This window comes from Melanostigma gelatinosum, assembly GCF_949748355.1.
Source record: "Melanostigma gelatinosum genome assembly, chromosome: 17".
In the NCBI taxonomy this organism is placed as follows: Eukaryota; Metazoa; Chordata; class Actinopteri; order Perciformes; family Zoarcidae; genus Melanostigma; species Melanostigma gelatinosum.
The window spans coordinates 8,290,072-8,308,604 of record NC_136650.1 but is presented as its reverse complement, the minus strand read 5'-3'; the positions used below and the strand labels follow the sequence as shown (position 1 = coordinate 8,308,604).

Genomic DNA, 18,533 nt, shown 5'->3' with positions numbered 1-18,533 from the left:
TAGCTGTTGTGTTACACATTATGTGCCATCATTTTGACACAGTTTCAAGCAACACTAAGTCACATAAAGACACATTTAACTGCTGTGTGAATATATTCTCGAATATTATATATTTCATAGGACCTTATAAATGCTGTATAATCATAGGTGGTTTTCCCATCATGCAACCTTCTACACACCCGTTATGCTGATGCTGCTGAATGTTTTTGTGTCTCTAGTTCTCGGCATTGCATCTTCTCTGTCAAGGCTGTCGCCGACTAGATGTGCATTGTTTCATTCTCAATAAACCCTCAGCCAGCAACGTGTGCGCGTGTGTGTGTGTGTGTGTGTGTGTGTGTAAAACCAACAATCATTTCAAAATCACATATAAACACTTCCTGCTCTGATATTTAGTCAAACAATCGGTAAACTCCCAACACCGTCTGTGTGCTTAATACTTATCCTTTAGTCAAAGGAGAAGCCCTGCCTGGAGGAGCGAGGTGTCTTCAATAAACTGATGGATTCACAGCTGAAGTAACAACTGTGTGTATTTCTCTGTTAAATGTCAGGTGTGTTTTGAATGTCAACTTCCAGCGAGATACTGAAAAGCTTCTAAGGGCTTCCAGTTTGGCATTTACCACAAAGCTAACAGTGACTTCTACCTTGCAGCTTTCATAAAGTATACAATCATTGATACTGTTTACTAGTAACAGGCCGACCGACTCCAGTGGGACGGAAAAGGTAGAAGCTCAGTTAAACAGAAGCATTCAGGGTCATATTTTTCATTTAAAATGTTGCATGTTGCTCCGTGATGAGACCGATAGTCATTTTATATTAATTAGCAGCTTTTAAAAGGCATTCATGGTCACAGATGTCGGAACAGACTGCATTGACTTTAAAATGAGGACACTAAACATTCAAGCAGAGCACCCACTCTGCCAGGCCGAAGCAAAGGCAAAGCAGTGAATGCACGAAAGCCATGAAAGGCGACAGAAGCAGTGAAGCGACGTCTTTTCTCAAGGTACCAAAAACCAGGAGATGCAACGCTTGAACAAAATAAATGATAATAAGCAGTGGGATGTGACCCAGATGCAACACAAGACACGTCTACAAGTCTACGCGTTCTTCTTGTTATATTTTGCCAATATTAATGAATGTAGCATTAAGTACTCGAATCTCCCAACTGTTGTCAGGCGTGTTGCATTGTGGGCAATGTAGGCGCCAGGTTTTGACAAGGAGGAAGAATGGAATTTAAAAAAATCTCTAATTCTGCTGCATCAATGTTGATTTCTTTTCTGTCCATCGGTCAAACAACGTTGTCGAAGTGGAATGCTAAATGCGACTGTTCTTTTAAAATGCAATTCACATTTTGAGACTCTATTCTCATGTTGTTCTGTAATCTTGAAACAACGGTGATTCTCTCAGCTTCTCTTTGCAGCCTGAATAATTATCCAATGAAGCATTAAGTATCGCCAACTCACAGCTAAAGAACTGCTCTCTCTCTGACAAGTGCAAAAAAAAAAAAAAACTTTCAGCATCAGATGTTTCCCTCGAGCAGCTTTGAGAAACATTTAAACAACAACAACAACAACAAGGAAGAACATGGAAACAAAATGTCTTTTGTATGCGTTTGAAGAGCAGTAATAAGGGCTGAAGATTGTGACGGCTCTCATAGAAGTGTGGTGAGAGACAAAAGGAGAAAGTATTTCCCAGCAGGCATATGACATTTCCTGTTCCATAATCAAAATCTTGAGTTCAATAAAGAGCGGATTACAGAGTCATGAGTTGATATTTTTCACACTGAGCTCAGACGTGAGAACAGGCCATTCTTTGATCTTTTCACGGGACTGGCGGGACCTTTATGCCTGTTCATAAGACTCAAGGCGCCACCATGTAATCCCTTTTCATTACTTTGGCTGACTGTTTAGAAGCAAAACAATCCGTATTCATTCAGCTCCAACTAATTAGTTCATCGGTTGCCAGTTGGCCACACATGCTAAGCTACAAATATGATTATTAGACACTGATGTCATTGCCACTGCTAAAGTATTACAATTTGTGTCGTGTTCATTGTGCAGTGCAACAGCCGAATACAAACTAAATCATACACAAGTGGAGCTGCACAGCAGAGGACTTTGCTGCCCTCTGCTGGACCAAAGAAGTCACAATAACTCAGACGAAAGTTCAAATGTAGGAAAGGAAATCTCTTCTGATACAAACAATCTTTTTTGGTCTCAGCTGTTGTATTTTGTCAAAAAAGTGCAATAATCAATCTTTTACAGATCAACCTGGAGATCAGAAACTAAAGCGCTCAAACAACAGGTGGAGTAAGAGTCACTCTCCTCCTTTTCTCTGTTAATACAAAACTGACTGAAGGTCTGCCGTTAACTTCCTGTTCTCCGACAGCAGCTTATATCCATAGATCTGATATGTGGCACGGGGGTGAACTGCTGTAAACTGTTTGCAAATGTATAAAGCGACCTCATTTCTGCAATCCCAAGCATGTTTTCCTCCATTTTCCCACAGCCATGCACAGGCCCCATGCTCACTCTTGCTGGCTGCATACCGCTAGGACTGAATGCCAAACGCCACTTTGGCGCTTCATAATTCAAACAGCAAACCTTTATTATTCTGGGGTAACAAGGAATCTTCTTCTTTGCACTCAACACTAATCACGGGATTACAGGGAAATAGGTAAAGTGGCAAACAAGATTAGAAATTGGAGATTAGATCAGGAATTCATAGTTTCTATTGTTGGCTGCATGCTATGAACACATATCAAATACCATATGTTTTAGTCTTGATCAGAAACCTCTTGATTCATTCAGTTGACTCTGTGTGCATTGTGTTTCCCTACCACAAGATGGCAAAATAACAATCTTACCAGAATTAACTGCATGCCAAACAACACACACTCGATAAATGATCATCCCAGAACACCGCCCATCTCTCTCCTTCACTATCTAAACGCCATCTTTAGCATGTAGAGGTGGGATACAATCACCTTCATCAAAAATCTCAACCTTCTCGTCTCCTTCACGCCAAGACGCAACATTCAATCACTCTCGCCTGGACAGGGGGGAGTCAGATGGACGACGGCGCTGAATCTCATTAAAAGATGAATAAACGTGTGAAGTTGGACAAACGCGCCTCTGCAACCTGCTCTGCTTCTCCTCAGTCTCTCCGCTTCTCTTCTTCTTCAAACGCCGGCCAGAGCACGTTAGAAGGCTCTAATGAGACCTGGTTCAGGCTGCAGGGCAGAGGCGAGTAGCAGGCAAGAGGGAAGCGCAAATTATTACAGAGCAGTAACGGAGTGCGGTAAAAAAACAAAAAAAGGGTCTGGATTTAGATCCCTCGCTGCAAAATGATTGTTTTTTAAATGACACCTACGCTGATTTTCTATTTCGTGATGACAGTTCATGATATGGCAGTGTGTGTTTGGAAAAGAAAACTAGACTTTCAGCTTTTTACATGAAGGCAAACCTACAAGCAGAACTTTATTGAAACAGTATTTAACGGTCAGTTTGAAATATGAATGAAATAAGAAGCCTCAGGGTTGATTTTGAAGGCCTGTGTTTGCTTCTCGTCTTTCACAGATGCCGATTAAATTCAACTGTGAGACTAAAATAAGGGTCATGAGAAGTCTTCATATATGATATTTAATATTTGAAATTTTCTTTAGTTAAACCAAGTCTGCATAACTGCACAGATGTAATTAAATGTCATGTTCTTGTGGCAGCACAACAAGCTAAAAACACAACATTGAAAGAATATTCTCTTATAAAGTTGCTGTATTTATGGGCGTTTCTTTTTCAGTCGTATTTCTTGCCACTCGATGAATTGAGGTTCAATATTCACGCTGCTTTTAGCTCCGCTTCGGTCTCCACCGACTGTCTGTTCAGTTGCTAAATGCCAGCTGTGTTCACCAGCTAACTGCTGACTTTGGAGTTTGGTGCTGAGCAATGAAAGCAGCTTAATATCGGTTGATGCGAGCAGTGAGAGTGAACCAAAGCCCTGAAGTTGTGTCTTCCTCATTTTCCTGCAGGTCCCTTACGGGTCTATATACACATCATATGACAGGCATGACTTGGCCTTCCTCATTACTGGAGCGCAGTACCCTAACAGCACACTTTAGTGGGCAGAAACATACCGACAGCGGCACGAATGTCAACGCAGATGGTTGGCTCAGGCCCCCTGAATCATAACTGCCATAACACTGTCTGAGATGTCTTTAAAGGTGGCAAATCACCATTACGAGCTGCCCTCTCTCCTCCGCTCAATTGTGCATCATGAAGTATGTTGAACAGCTTGACAATTAGCCGTAAATGGGTCGACACTGCAAAGCCGCACTACCCGTTCTAGCATTGGCCCCATTAATCTTCATCTCGTTATTCAGGCTGAGGCTTCCATTATTCTGCTGTGTTTGAATAATGGGATGACGAAAGGATCGATGTGATTCATGTGACAGAGGTGGAACAGGAAAGTGTTTACAAGATGCTGAAACCAAGGAATCTGCAGTTTTGATTTGAAAGTTCTGTTGCTATGGCAAAGTTCCATCCTGTAGCAATTTAAGGATGGAACATTCGAAGTGATGGTTATTTTACTTTCAGGTCAACTATTGCTGCGTTCCAATCCGACAGTAGTTCCGCAGAGAGTATTCAGCCGAGTTCAGTACGATTTCAAGCTGTAGGGAGCAAACACGCTCAGTTGAAAGGGGAACTGTTAACTGAACAACGACTCTTCACTTCGCCACAGGTTGACAATCAAGAATACCCATCAGTCACTGTGCAGCGCTGGAGTGCTAGGATAGGGCTGTGCTAGCCAAAGCAATGTTAAAGTCACTGCTGCTCTGTGTAACTTCAATATTACAACAAACTACGAATTCGAGGTCCTGGGAGGAGACCGCCGAAGTTATTGCCAACATATATTAACTGTCTTATTTCAGTCATGTGGAATGTCCACAGCCACAGGTATTCCAGGTATCTACGTTACCAGGGTAATGCCCAAAGGAAGGGATGTCTCTATTGGTGGCGTTCTGAATGGAGGTTTACTTCTTCCTGTTATAAGGGACAATGTTACGAATGCCTAAATACCTTTGATCCTCTTATTTACTAACTCTTATTGGCACAACCAGCTGCTATGTTTTGGTGTTTCAATCTTCCCACGTCTGTAATCATGTATAACTGTATGTTATAACTTTTTTAGTTTCTTTTGTGAGTCACTTTGCCGTTCTGCTCTTGAAAGGAGTTATATAAATAAAGTTACATCATTAAATATCAGGGAAACGCAAAAAAGTTGGGGCGAAATAGCTCGTAGAAAAACAAGATGCATCGAGCAATCTAATGCTGTGTCTTTAAATACTCAACAATCATCCGTGTGCTACAATTTACCTTTTGGGAACCGCGCTCCTCTTTAGCCTGCCTTGCAGCCTTCAGCTACAGATTCCCTACTTTTGCAATCTGCTGTTCCGATAAAAATGCCAGAGAAAGAAATGTTGGCATTTTCCTCAAACACGTTTTTAACCAAAAAAACTGACTTGGGGGTGAAGGGGTGATTCTAAAAGACTGAGAATAAAACCTTTTAGCATTTACTGCTGATGTTTTGGATCGCTGAAAAAATGTTTCAGTGGTGAAATAAATACCTGCTGTAGCTGTTGCTGGTAGTAATTCGATGTAAACTCACACAATCCATGCTTTCAAGGTATCCATGACAACACCTCTAAGCCTCTCACACCTTCACCCGCCCTTCTTTCCCTCCGCACGGCTGGCACACATTCACGTCAACGTCATCTGGCCTCAATTTCCTGTGACTGGCACAGGGCGGTCCGGCCAGTCAGACAGCACCTCTCTGCAGCAGGCAGGCACGGCAGGAACTCACGAACTGGATGCTACAGCGACTCACTATTGCCTCTAAAGGAGCAACAGGTATTACAAGACAGGACGGGCCTTTTGATCACAGTTAACCTTTCATTGTTTTAAAAAAATAAGAAAATCTTGCCAGATCTTACACTTTGCCAACTTTCATCCACACAAAGAAAATGAGCACATTTGTTTTTCACGAGACAGCAAGATAAAAAATGAAAACTCATTAAAAGGAGGTGAAATGTTGACTGTGATGCACCGCCTATCCTGAGCAAGCAAGTTTCAAGTCTGTGCAAATGTATTCCCGAATGTGGAGGTGGTCAGTTAAGAAGGCTAGAATTGAGAAACAAAGAATAACTTCTCAGTGGGATTGAATCCCCGTAGGGGCGTCATGGTGGACTTATAATTGAAACATGCACCATTTAAATGTAATGTCGCTGGCTCAACTCTAGCCGGTGACCTTTTGCGGCATGTCACACCCATTCCTCTCTCCCCGTGTTTCCTGTCTGTTGCTACCCGGTCATTATCCAATAGCGGCAAAAACCATGTCCACTTCTCACACCTGCAACCATTGACAAACGCGCCGGGCAAATGACCATAAAATGTGTATTTTAACAGCCATCCAACCAACACCTGTCTTGACAACCATCAGCAACAATCCTTAACTTGTCAGAAACACTCGCACTAGACAGTTTCCATATCTCCTAGATGGATCGTGTAGCCCCACAGTGGTCTGGGTCTTACATCTACTCTATGAACTCAGATCTCGGACAGACCGAGACAACCGGGGGAAGAAGGAGGAGCGAGTCGGAGGGCCGAGGTGATATTTGACAGCGTGACGTAATGTTTCTCACCTCAGCACCATGGGACAGACTCCTTTCCCTGAAGGCCGGCGAGGGCTCGGCTGATCGTAGAGGAGTCAGAACTCCGTTCTTCAACTGCTCCCCTGAGGGCGACTTTGGTACAGTCCACACAGGAACACCATCTGAAAACAGACACGGTTAGTTAACAACAGTGAGGAGGAGATTCATCTCATTTCTACTGTTGATTTGTGTGTATTAATGCTCGAATTGGGGTTGGATGAAATTTATAATAAGAATGAAAGAGGGACTTTGAGAGACTAATCATATCACACTCTGCATCTTCATTTCTGACTTTCAATATGAAGGTTTTTATGAACGATGCTGGACTGAGGGTGTGTTAGTGATTGTTGTTACTGACTGAGACCATCAGGAAATAGTTTGTGGGCGCTCGCGTCTGTTAAAATGTAATATTTGTTCATTGTCCCTTTTCTGTTGCGCTGACTCAGCTAAGGTCAGACGTACAGAAATGATGATTCACTTTGACTCTCAGCAACAAGCAATGAAATGTTCTGCAGAAATATCATGAATCTCAATCCTGTACAGTCTGTCTCATCCTGTCACAAGATCTGGCCACATGCTCCAAACTAACAAGGTGCAGCATTTCACCTTCACTACCGAGTCCACACAATCTATATTTACAGTCATCCACTACAGCGATGTTGTGATCTTCACGTGTGGCGTTCGTTGGCCTAGTTTATGCCGGCCGTCTTTACTCTGACACTAACCGGAGACTGTGCGGTCCGTCTATGTTTTGGTAGTTATGTTTAATTGGATTAAATCCAAATTGGCAGAAACAAGAAAACAATTCATATTTTTGTTTCGTTCTTGCCACCACATGACGACTCCTTCGCCCGGGAGGAGAGCGTTCAGCTGCTCCGGGAGACGGACCGCACAGTCAGCGGAGCTGTAGCAACTTCAAATTCAGCTGGGGGTCTGATCCAGGGACACCGCTGCAACTACCCGCCGGATCAGCAAACGTTCTGTTGCTGCCGTTACACAGGTTAGACCAAGCGCTGCCGTCGACCAACAGCTGCGACTCCTGGCGCTGGGGTTTGCGCTGGCTGATTGAGAGTTGCTAGAGCTAACCCGCCATCTAAAGGTCTCTCTTCCAGCACCGCCACCTGCTCTCCTCCTGGCAGAGTAGTCTCCTCGTGGCGAGAACGACCAAAACTAATTTCACTAGATATCTCTGCAACACAATACATGGATGTTAACACGTTTTTTGAATGTCTTAAACTAAAATCCTGGCCAGATCTTACACATTGCACCTTTAAGGAGGAACCAATGGTTACAATACTGACGAAAAGGCTCCTTACTGGATATCGGCTTAACAACACTACAGCCTCACAAACAGCCTCAAATTCAGTCAACTACTCTGACAGCCTTCTAACATTGTGCTTCACCAAAACTGGATCGAATGCAGAGCTACTGCGCCGATCATTCATTTGCATCTCCTGTGTGAACAGACCAATGTGATTCGCAACAGTCACTCCCAAAAACCAAGCTGCAGGTTTCCTCATTCAAAAGCTTCTGATATATATCTCGGTAGAAGATCACATTTCAAAGTACTGTTGATGGAGCGGTACCTCTGGCCCTTCTCTCCGGCCCCAAAGCTCTAATTGGGTTAAAAGTCTAATGCACCAAGAGGCCGTTCTTTGATATCCATCAGTGAGAAGCAAGCTGTGCTGACACAGGTCGACCTGCTGCAGAGCCTGAGGAGAGTCCGTCTCGACAAAATGAGTGGAAATAGCCCTCAGGCCGGGTCTCCGCTTTGGTCAACTGACAGTTTGACCGACAGGAACCTGGAAAGTGTTCGTGGACGTCCTCCGACAATACTGGACTCGTATACAATGGACGCAGGAGCAGGGGTGCCCCTGCCCGAAGGCGAGTGAAGTGTGAATGAGTTGTAACTACAGTGAGAACTGAATTTTTTGAGAAGGTTATTCTCAAGACATTAGGAGGTTAATAGGATCCTGGGAGTTCATTTCAAGTTTGGAGTTTTTTTTTTTTTTAGGGGAAACATATCTGGAAAAGTATTTACAAGAAGCTGGTTCACAAACAATGTATGGCATACTTTGACGCTTTCTCTGAGATGTCACAATGAAGCACCAGAAGTAGAAACACTCAGTGAGCCATTGACGTCTGGGCCATTGGATCGAGACATGCAGGTGAATCAAATGGCCGTCGCCGATCGAACAGCGGAGACACAAACATTCATGCAATCGATTTCTCCAATGGCTCTACCTTCCATTTCTGGGCTGTGACATCGATAGATTCTGTGATGCTTTCACATCCAACTCTTACCCTAAATGTTCTTCTTGTACCTTTAAACTGCGGGGGGGGGGGGGGGGGGGGGGGCTCGTTTGCAAAGTAAATTTCCTTTATGGATTTTAATTTCCTTAAAGGAAAATGTTCTGCGTGTGGGGTGAAAGAGAGAGGGGTTGGGCTTCAAGCTCTTTATTGCAGTGACACAGGGGAGCTAGAGCGAGCAGCGAAGATCCTCCGTGATCAGCTGATAATGTGCCGTCTGGTTTGTGACTGGCCGGTTGTTGGTGGGAGTTTACAAAGATCCTTCAAGTCCTTTGACTGTCTTTGCAATTGCTGGAGCCGACTCAGACCAGCTGCTCTGGTTTTGTAGTAATAGGAGCCTGGAGGGAGTAACGTGCCAGCCAATCTCAGTCCAACCTCATGCTCGGCTCTCTACCAAAGAGTTGTCTTGCCCATGCAGCGGCAAAGCTTTCCTGTGTGGGCGTAACGAAACCATTCAACCAACCAACCGACCAGCCAGCCACTCCCTTTATCAGCTGTACCAATTCTGGATGCTGCTCATGCCGGTGGGCCACACTACCCATCAGTGGCAAAACCGAGGATCCTAACAAAAAAAACTCCTCACTGAGGTGTGGGGGGCACATGCCGGAAGCGGGGAGCAGCTGGACCCCCACAGGACTGATCAGCCAGGCAGCGGAAGGAAAGAGGTTTGTACTTGCGGCCCGGTGGTCCCACTCCACACCACCCCCTGTCTGGTGAACAGGTACAGGGCAGCATGGCTGTTGGCGCAAAGAGAAGACCGACAAACTGTGAGGACCAGGCTTTAAAGATGGTAACTGTTAGTTTGGATTTACAACAGGGGCCTTGAAGTCAGAACAAAAGCATGCATCAAAAACCATCCACCACTTCACGCTGTAATGTATCCCATACATTCCTCTGCCTAGCCTCGGCCTCCAGCGCTTCCTCGGGCATCCCAAAGCGAAACATCCACAGAAACTTCTCAAACAACTCCTACAGTAGAATCCACTTCTACCAATTTCTGCCAATTAAGAAGCAGCACATTTAACGCTTTATTAGCCATTTAGTACAGTAAGTCCATCTTAAACACAATTCCATGAAAAAGTCCAGCAAAGCTACTGAATGGACTTTGAGGTGGGATTGTTTTGTCAACAGCAGATAAGTGGTTTACTTTGCAAGTGTTTGAGACATTTCTATGGGCAACATTTTTGGCCTTGACTGGGTCACATCCAGTGTAACTGCTGTGAATCCAAACTGACTACATCTTCCAAAAAAGGAGCAAGTTACACATTTTCACCAGCCACCTTTCAGTCCTACGGACAGAGAGTGTTTGGTGCTCAATACAGTTTCAGAGTATTTCTTTAAATCAGCTGTACTTCTTTTCATTGGAGAACAGTTATGGTGTTGCTCTAGAGCAGGGATTCCCAAAGTGTGCTGCCTCTAGGGGGTGCGCGAGAGGAAAAATGTAATGGTGGTCTAATGGTGTAATAATTAATATTAAATATAATTCTCACAAAATAAAAGCATGAATGTAACAGACTGTCTCGTGTTTGTCGTTCTGGTGTTGACGATGATATGTCCCTTGAGGGCTGCCGTAGCGAAGGCGCAACCCCCGCCTCTGGCCAAAGGAGAAATCAATAATAAAGAGAGTAGCCGTGGGCTGATACAAGATGTCTAATCTCCTGACTCCAGTTACTACTGTATGATAAGTGCCCTTATACACGAACCCAAGACGCGCGGTTACATGAATTATAAAAATCCCCTTGTAAGATTTCAATTTTTAATTAAAAACGTACAATTTAATAAATAAATGCATGTCAGCTCCTGCCGCCAGACTGTCTTTTACGTAGCTAGCCTAGCTTGTGCAGCTAACAGCTAACTTCATTCATTCAGCAACATTCATGCAAATATGATAAACTGGCTCAGAATCGGGGAAACTGTCAGGTGGGGCTATCAGTTATAAAAGAGGAGAGAGAGAGAGAGAGAGAGAGAGAGAGAGAGAGAGAGAGAGAGAGAGAGAGAGAGAGAGAGCGAGAGAGAGAGAGAGAGCGAGAGAGAGAGAGAGAAATCGGAGGCGAGAGGAACGGAGAGGTGCGTTGGGGAGAGACCGGGAGAAGAAATCGAACGGGAGTCAGAGGAAGATGAGACGGAGGAAGGAGGAAGGGATTGCACAGACAAATCGGGAGCACATCGGCCCATCGCAGAGTCAAGGTAAAAAAAAAAAAAAAAAAAGAAGAAACGAGAGAGCTCTCTCGTGCGCGGCCTAAAAGGTTTGGGAACCGCTGCTCTACAGCAACTTGAAAACTGTAAATGGATCATAAATATTCCTCTGAACTTGGGAACATCTGATCCGTCTTCAACTTTTGAAGGATTTGACATAATCTTAACAGAGACCATTTGTTCTGCATTTGGGGTCTTAATTCCACCCAAGGCACTGTTCCCTACGACTTGCTTTTATGCCGATAGAACCACCCTCAGGCTGAAAATGGTTTGAATGGAAAAAACTTTATTGGATCCATAGTGATCTGGCACAGAGCGGGTTAAACATGGCAGAGGTCTGACATTTTAGGCACCAGTGTGGATTCCTTTGGCAAAGAGTTAATCCTTTGAGGAGATTTAAAAGTGCATAGTATTCGTCATAGTATTGAGGTTTACTCACTCACACATACTGATTATTTTCTGACATGCATGTAGGAAGACAGTCTGAAATGCTTTCACGGATTCTGTAAAGAGTGCTGACAATAAAACCGTGTTCTTACACGCTTCACATTCATGCTTGTTCTTGGCACAACCATTTTTAAGGAACTATTGTCATTTCAACGCAATTAACGAGATTGAAAAGACACAATAATTAATTGAAAACAGCAAAGAACAACACGGACAACTACAAACTAAGACAAAAAACAGAAAAGGAACGAAACAAATGAACACACAAATGCAACGTTCAACAACATTTACTGCAAACATTGAAGTTCATGGTACCCATCAGGCAGGGACAAGAGCCACAGTCCAGCTGGCCCTTGCCACTGGGGCTGGGCTCTGGAGGAAGGGACTGGAAAGACAAGAGGGATGGGGGAGATGGAGGGGTTGGGGGCTCCAGTAGCAGCACTGGAATGGGGCCAGGGGCGGACTCACCGGAGGGGGCTTCGTAGTTGCACTGGGAGGCGTGGGACTGAGGTGGCCCCTGGCTGTGGCTCTGGGACTGTTGGAGGATGTTCAGGCACTCTCCCAGGCAGCTGAGTGTGGCGGCCGACGTGGCTTTGAGCAGCAGCAGGTCCTGGTCCAGACAGGAGAGAGGGCCTCTGGTGGGCAGAGAGTCAATGGACTGGACCAGGTTCTTCTGCTGGCCCTCTGCTTGGGACATCACCTGGGGGACAACAGTGATTCGCATCATTAAAATACATCAACAGCCACATTACTCAACTCATCAGCGAGCCACTGGTTTAAAGAGATGGATTGGATTATTTTACATCATATGTTACTCCGGTAGCAACAATGAGTCCTGTAACTGCATCTCTCAGCCAGCCTCACCACACAATATAATATGCTACAGTGCAACGGCTAGGAAGTCAATATCACTCCAGTGAGGAAGTTACAATATATCATTTTATATAAAATAAACTGAAGAAACCATCCATTTAACAAATGTGTATTCATCCGCAGCTGAAAATAGTCCCAAAAGAATGTACCATGTCATCCTCGTTGACTAACGTCTGGTAAAAACTACAATGCCCAACTGTTCTTGAAAATGATTTGGCAGTTTTAGGTGATGAAACTATACATGTGTGGCCTGTATTTAAACATGCATGTCATGGTCATCATTTACAACACAATTTAGAGGTTCTTTGGATCGGTGACGTTCGTCAACACAACCAAGAATGCAGATACACGCGTGATAGAAATGTGACACAAGATCTTCCACCATCTCATACATCTATACGGTCTTACTTGTGCGTAGGAAGTGACATAGCTTAGCATTAATTCTAGTGTTGTCACTTGACTACAGGCACAACCATCTGCTCCAAGGCGGCAGTGCCAAAAAAAGAAGCTGCTAAAACTCTTTAAAAAAAAAACTAAAAAAAAAACTAAAAATGTTCTCCCCTGCGCTCGCACAGAAACACAAAACATTTCTTACTGTTATATGAGTATGACTCACCTTTCAGAGTCTAAATATATCACAAAGGAAGAAGACAAAGTCGGTGCTCGCTAGCGGGTAATACGCTCCTCTCGAGGCGCATGAATCTGGGTTGTTTATCAGCCTGGAAATGTTGTATTCATTAATATTGTATGGCTTCACGTACCCTCGCCCTCCACACGCACTTCTAGAGCACATCTGTCTCCATGCATCAGTACTCAGCGCTGTTTGGGAGTCACCGAGAGCTGTTGTGGTGAGGTTATATACGGTTTAGACATTCATGTAAAGCTGTCCAGTTATTCAGCTATTTATTCAGGTCTGATGTTGAATTCCTCAGGCAGATGGAGCTCATGGAAGTTCATACAGATGTTTTGATACCTTTTCAGTCATGAAAACTGCCGGCCACAAATACAAGTCATAGTGTAGTCTGACCAATACTGCATTGACCAATACTGCATTTGAGACACATAAGGATACTTGCCCAGGAAACACAGCGGTGTGTCTGCAGTGAATCCAAGCCGACCACAGTTTCAGCATTTTTTGCTAAGACTTGGGTGAGGTATTGCTTTACAAGTACAGATGTATAGCCATATATTGAAGTAATGGGATAATTGTAGCACAGCTGCAAAACTGTCAATATCACTCTGCTTAATATCCAGTGTGTGTGTGTGTGTGTGTAAAATATATATATATATATATATATATATATATATATATATATATATATATATATATATATATATATATATATATATATAAAAAGCAGGAAAAAAAGAGGAGAAAACCAAGCACATCAGAAACAGTGAGCGCAACTATAAAATAAGGCATCTAAGCTTAATCACACACGACACGCATCGTAAAACATCATAAATACAACCTGGTCTCATGTTGACAGGGTCAATAATAAGAGTCAGCACCACCTTCAAGTATTCAAATAGAATCTTACACACATTAAATATGAATATACAAAACAAATTCCTTCTTCTGTATTTTCCCAATACAAACTAGCTCACAATTGTAACTGAACAATAAAAACTAAGCTTGACTTTGTAGATAATATTGCTCTCTGTATGTTAACAGACATATCGTTGGTACTCCTGGTCATTGTTTGGTGTATATGTAGGTCACGCTGTTAGACATGAACACAGAAGGAACATATAATTGCAGCAGACATCTGCTACAAAGCAAAGTCAGTGGATTTACAACAGTAATGGCAGCTCCCGCCACACAAACACACACACACACACCTCTCTGGAGCCAACCGGACCAGTGAAGCTTCCACAAATAGCCTAACCCCGCTGATCCAGCTCTGCTGCTGCTGCTGCAGCGTAAGTGCCCCGCGGTGCTGCTGCACCGAGAGTCGAGGCGGTTGATGAGTTCACATCAGCCGTGACAAGTTGGCTGTGGAGAGATGGTAATGTGCTCTGACTCCCACTGTCGCACAGCCAGTGGAAAGACAGATGCATGCACGGATGGACAGATGGACGGGAGGTGACGGCATGAAAACGGCCCGAACATTCAAACCAGGACCTCACCGATCTATTGGTGCTTCAATGCTACATTTCGGAGATATAAGAATCTGAACTGCGATTCTTAGTCTACACTGAATATATTTCAAGTGTGAGATGCTGCTCTCGTATTGTCGAAAGTAATTGCAATAAAACATCATTGTTATTTTAGGAGCATTTTATGCCACTGATATAATGATGATTTAGCGTAATAATGCAAGAACACTTTCAATGAGCACTCTTAATCTTTAGGAATATTCAGACGGTGTAATTGGAATGTGAATATATTAAAAGATCCGAAATATATATTTTAAATAAAACCACAGAACCAAAACAAATAAAATAGACTCTCTGGCTTTGAAAGTAAAATGTGCAATGTCTGCATAATGCCCAAGTCTCGCAATGGTCTGAAAAAAAACAGCCGTATTATCTGGCGTCGCGTTGGCTGAAATGCTGGTGACATTCTTATGTAAACAAACACGCAAGTAAACAAAACGGGCAATATTAAGGAGAGCAAAAATGATCACGGTCATGTCCCAATAGTATTATAAGTCGGCAATGTGAACGCTTTTGAGGCCGTGTCCATATAGTGTGCGATACGTCGATGGCGTTATTATGGTGACGGGCCGAAGTAGAACCCTAACTCTGTGCTGCTGCTGCTCACACTGTGTGTTGGAGCCTCCTGTCTGGTGTGAGGATGGTTCAGTGAGTGCGGGCGGGTCGGGGATCAGCAGGGCAGAGCTGAGGAGACGGATCATGTGGCGATTCACTGAGGTGCAAAGACCACTTCCCCCTCCGTGACTGTTTGGAAAAGTAAATCACAGTGCAAGCGCGCTCCTTGACTGTTGACTCGAGCTCCGGCTCTGTGCCATCCCCGCCAGGCAGGTTCATGGGCCCGTTACGAATAAAGCGAGAAGGGGCCATGAAATAAAGATCTTTGCACGAAATATTGATGCTACTCCGGCGGTGTCACCAGAGTGACGGGCAGAAGAAGCCGACGAGCCGTTGAGGTAATTGCCAAGTTTTTAAATGCACAGTTTAGCGTGGCAGTCTGCCCCCTCACTGTACCGGTCACAGGAGAGGAGACGCAAAGTGCTCACATCCCGCTGTGAGGTTTCAATTACACGACAGGTTATTAGGAAAGCAGAGTATTTTTTGTTCATGCGATGCATTAGAACGTCCTATTTGGAAGACGTCGTACAAAGCTGCCGTGTCCCAGTTTGAGAGTGCAACTAAATGAGAGCCATCTTTGTTTTTCCACAGCGAGGATCAGACAGATACGAGTGAAAGACTGTCCTCTTATTTATCCCTGTAACCTGCTGAACAATAAATAGTTAAAGAAGAAGATATATACACGCTTTCTCGCCGTCTTCATACGGGTAATTATAGTCAACGGACTGAAAATGTATAATTTCTTCAGCCGAGATGGCAAACATTCACTGGTTCCAGCATTTCAGAAGTGAGGAGTTGCTGCTTTGGGCCATTTCATCATCATCATCATCATCGTAACTTGAACGCTCTCAATGTACTCGGGACTGTTCGTCAGACAAAATAAGTCATTTAAAGGTAACCTTAGTAGCACTACAGGGATGTTCATGTCGCGATACACATTCCTGCCAATGGTTTTACACTATTCCACTGATCTACAGGCTGCCTTAATGTGCCAAGACTGCAAGCTAGTAAAGATGGAGGCAAACAACACAGGAGCAGCTGAAGGACAAAACAAGCCAGTAAGCATCCGGATTCATCAACATCTCCCACGATGGCCGGCATGACCTCTTCCCTGATGGCCGGCATGACCTCTTCCCCGTCAGCGGCTGTTGTTCTCCTCTGTGCCAACAGTTTGCACGGGGTCGTAGTGTTTTACATTTCGAAAGCCTCTCGTCTCTCCCTGTCCATGTTTCTTCCTCCTTCCTTACCACCAAGTCATCTTATCTCCATAATTCAGCGGCCAGATGCGCGGCTGCCTGGCAACGATCCTAAAAGCACATTTCTACTGTAACCAAAAGCGTGAGAGCAAAAGATGCTGCAGCTATACATCTATAGTTTGCCAGTCGGGCATAAAACCATGTTTTCATCATGTGTATCATTCTCGCCTTCGCAAACCCAACTTTAGGTCCAATCTATGGCAATGAATCACTACACATCAACAGCAGAAAGGCTGTTAAGAAGAGACGGGAACAAAAACGATTCTCTCTTGAACGATAAGCAGAGAATGTGCTGGATGTATGGAGATGTGGCAGATGAGGACGAAGTGGTCACCCGACAGGTCTGGTGACCGAGGCGGAGAGAATGAATGAGGATTTAAACTTCAAACTGAATCAAAAACTGATTGGAAATTTGGAAAAAGTGTTGGGGTTTTTTAATTAACTCAGGATGTGCTTGCAGGTCTGTAAATGTAAGCTCTTATGGAAACGGTGGTAAAATCAAAATGCATACATTCAGCGATTAGCAGGACGACGTGGACAGGAATAGCAAACGTTCCATATGGACGAGCTTGCTGGCACATCTCATATGTTGGGTGCCGCACACACTGACCCCGACTAAACAAGATACGCTCCACGAGCTCTTCCCTTTGTCACCGGCCATGTTAATCAGTATTGACATATACCATAAAAATGCCAACAAAGCTGAATTTACAGTGAAGACCGAGTACACTGCAGTCGCTGTCAAGCTTGCAAGGAGGCCAGAAATATCTGCTGAAGCCACTGCACCAGCGTCCCACCTGAGACCAGAGACTCTGAAGCCCACGCGGAACACAAAATGATCAGAGAAAACGTTCTTGAAGTGTTTTCTGTTAAAACGCAAGACTTTGTTTGATTCATATTTAAGGTTTTGAATCCAGTTTATTACAACGTGTTATTGGTCATAGCTAAATCAAGTTCATTGGTAAGATCTGGGAATGCAGCAACATCCAACAGGCTTATTATACAGACTTCAAACAAACCCCATGGTCGGACAAACTTGTTTGGAAAAGTTTAACAGGAGTATCGCCAAACATGGAAGACTAGAGGGACCACTAGCATGGTTACAATGATGCCAAACAAAGACATTGGAACGCTGGTGTTCAGTAGTTTGGCTAGCTCGTCTACTTCTAGCGTAAGAAGTCAGAGAAGCAACGAAGTTGTCCTTGAATATTTTGTACAAGTTTACAGCAAAGGAAAAAGTTGGTAAAGCTTGTTAATCAACCTGCTGTTTGTTTGTATTACGTTTTGACAAATAAAGCCCTTTATCACTGGGATTTGGATGTAAATACAATTTTTTTCAAATGTCAAAATGACAGAAATAAACTTCTAAAAAAAAGATGCCATTTGTGAATATTCACTACAACACAATCATTTTGGAAGAGTTTCTGTATTTCATCTCCATCATTAAATGTCTCCTCAAATTCTTTAATGTGTGGCTCTGTCAGCAGAAAGACTATATAATTATATAGAGAGGAAATGGCTAAAGGCAACAAAAAAAAAAGTAATTTTCAAATATTGATCCGTTTTTAAAAATGATCTACGTAAAAAAAATGCATAAAATAACATCTTCATATCCAGAGCGGGCTACAGTACATCAGTTAAATAATAGCTTGCACAGTAAGATTAGCTCGCTGGGGGAAAGCTAGCCAGGCTACTCCTGTTGCTCACATGACCCGCGCCCACATTCCGATCTACCATACTTGCCTTAGTTGTGTGCTGTTTCTGTGCAATTCGGAATTTTTACAACTGTGTTGTTGCTGCGTCACAGTGTTCCCAGATCTCAGCAATGAATTTGGATCAAACAACTGACGACCAAATCTATTAAAATGAGACCAAAGTTGTTGCTTTGGCAAACCCATCTCCACTGGTTTACTACCTTTCTGTGAAACCCCTTTTAAAAAGGAAAACACATAAAACAAACTCCGTCCGTTGAA

The 18,533-nt window shown here is 43.6% G+C and overlaps 1 protein-coding gene across 1 annotated transcript in view; it reads right to left on the bottom strand.

Moving 5' to 3' along the window:
• Positions 1 to 18,533, bottom strand: part of osbpl10a (oxysterol binding protein-like 10a) — a 56,136-nt gene that overhangs the window by 13,525 nt on the left and 24,078 nt on the right. Inside the window, exons 6-7 of the mRNA XM_079288565.1 lie at positions 12,125 to 12,356; positions 6,695 to 6,825 (exon numbers count right to left, since the gene is read on the bottom strand). Coding sequence (XP_079144691.1) covers positions 6,695 to 6,825; positions 12,125 to 12,356 — 363 coding nt within the window. The remainder of the gene's footprint in view (positions 1 to 6,694; positions 6,826 to 12,124; positions 12,357 to 18,533) is intronic.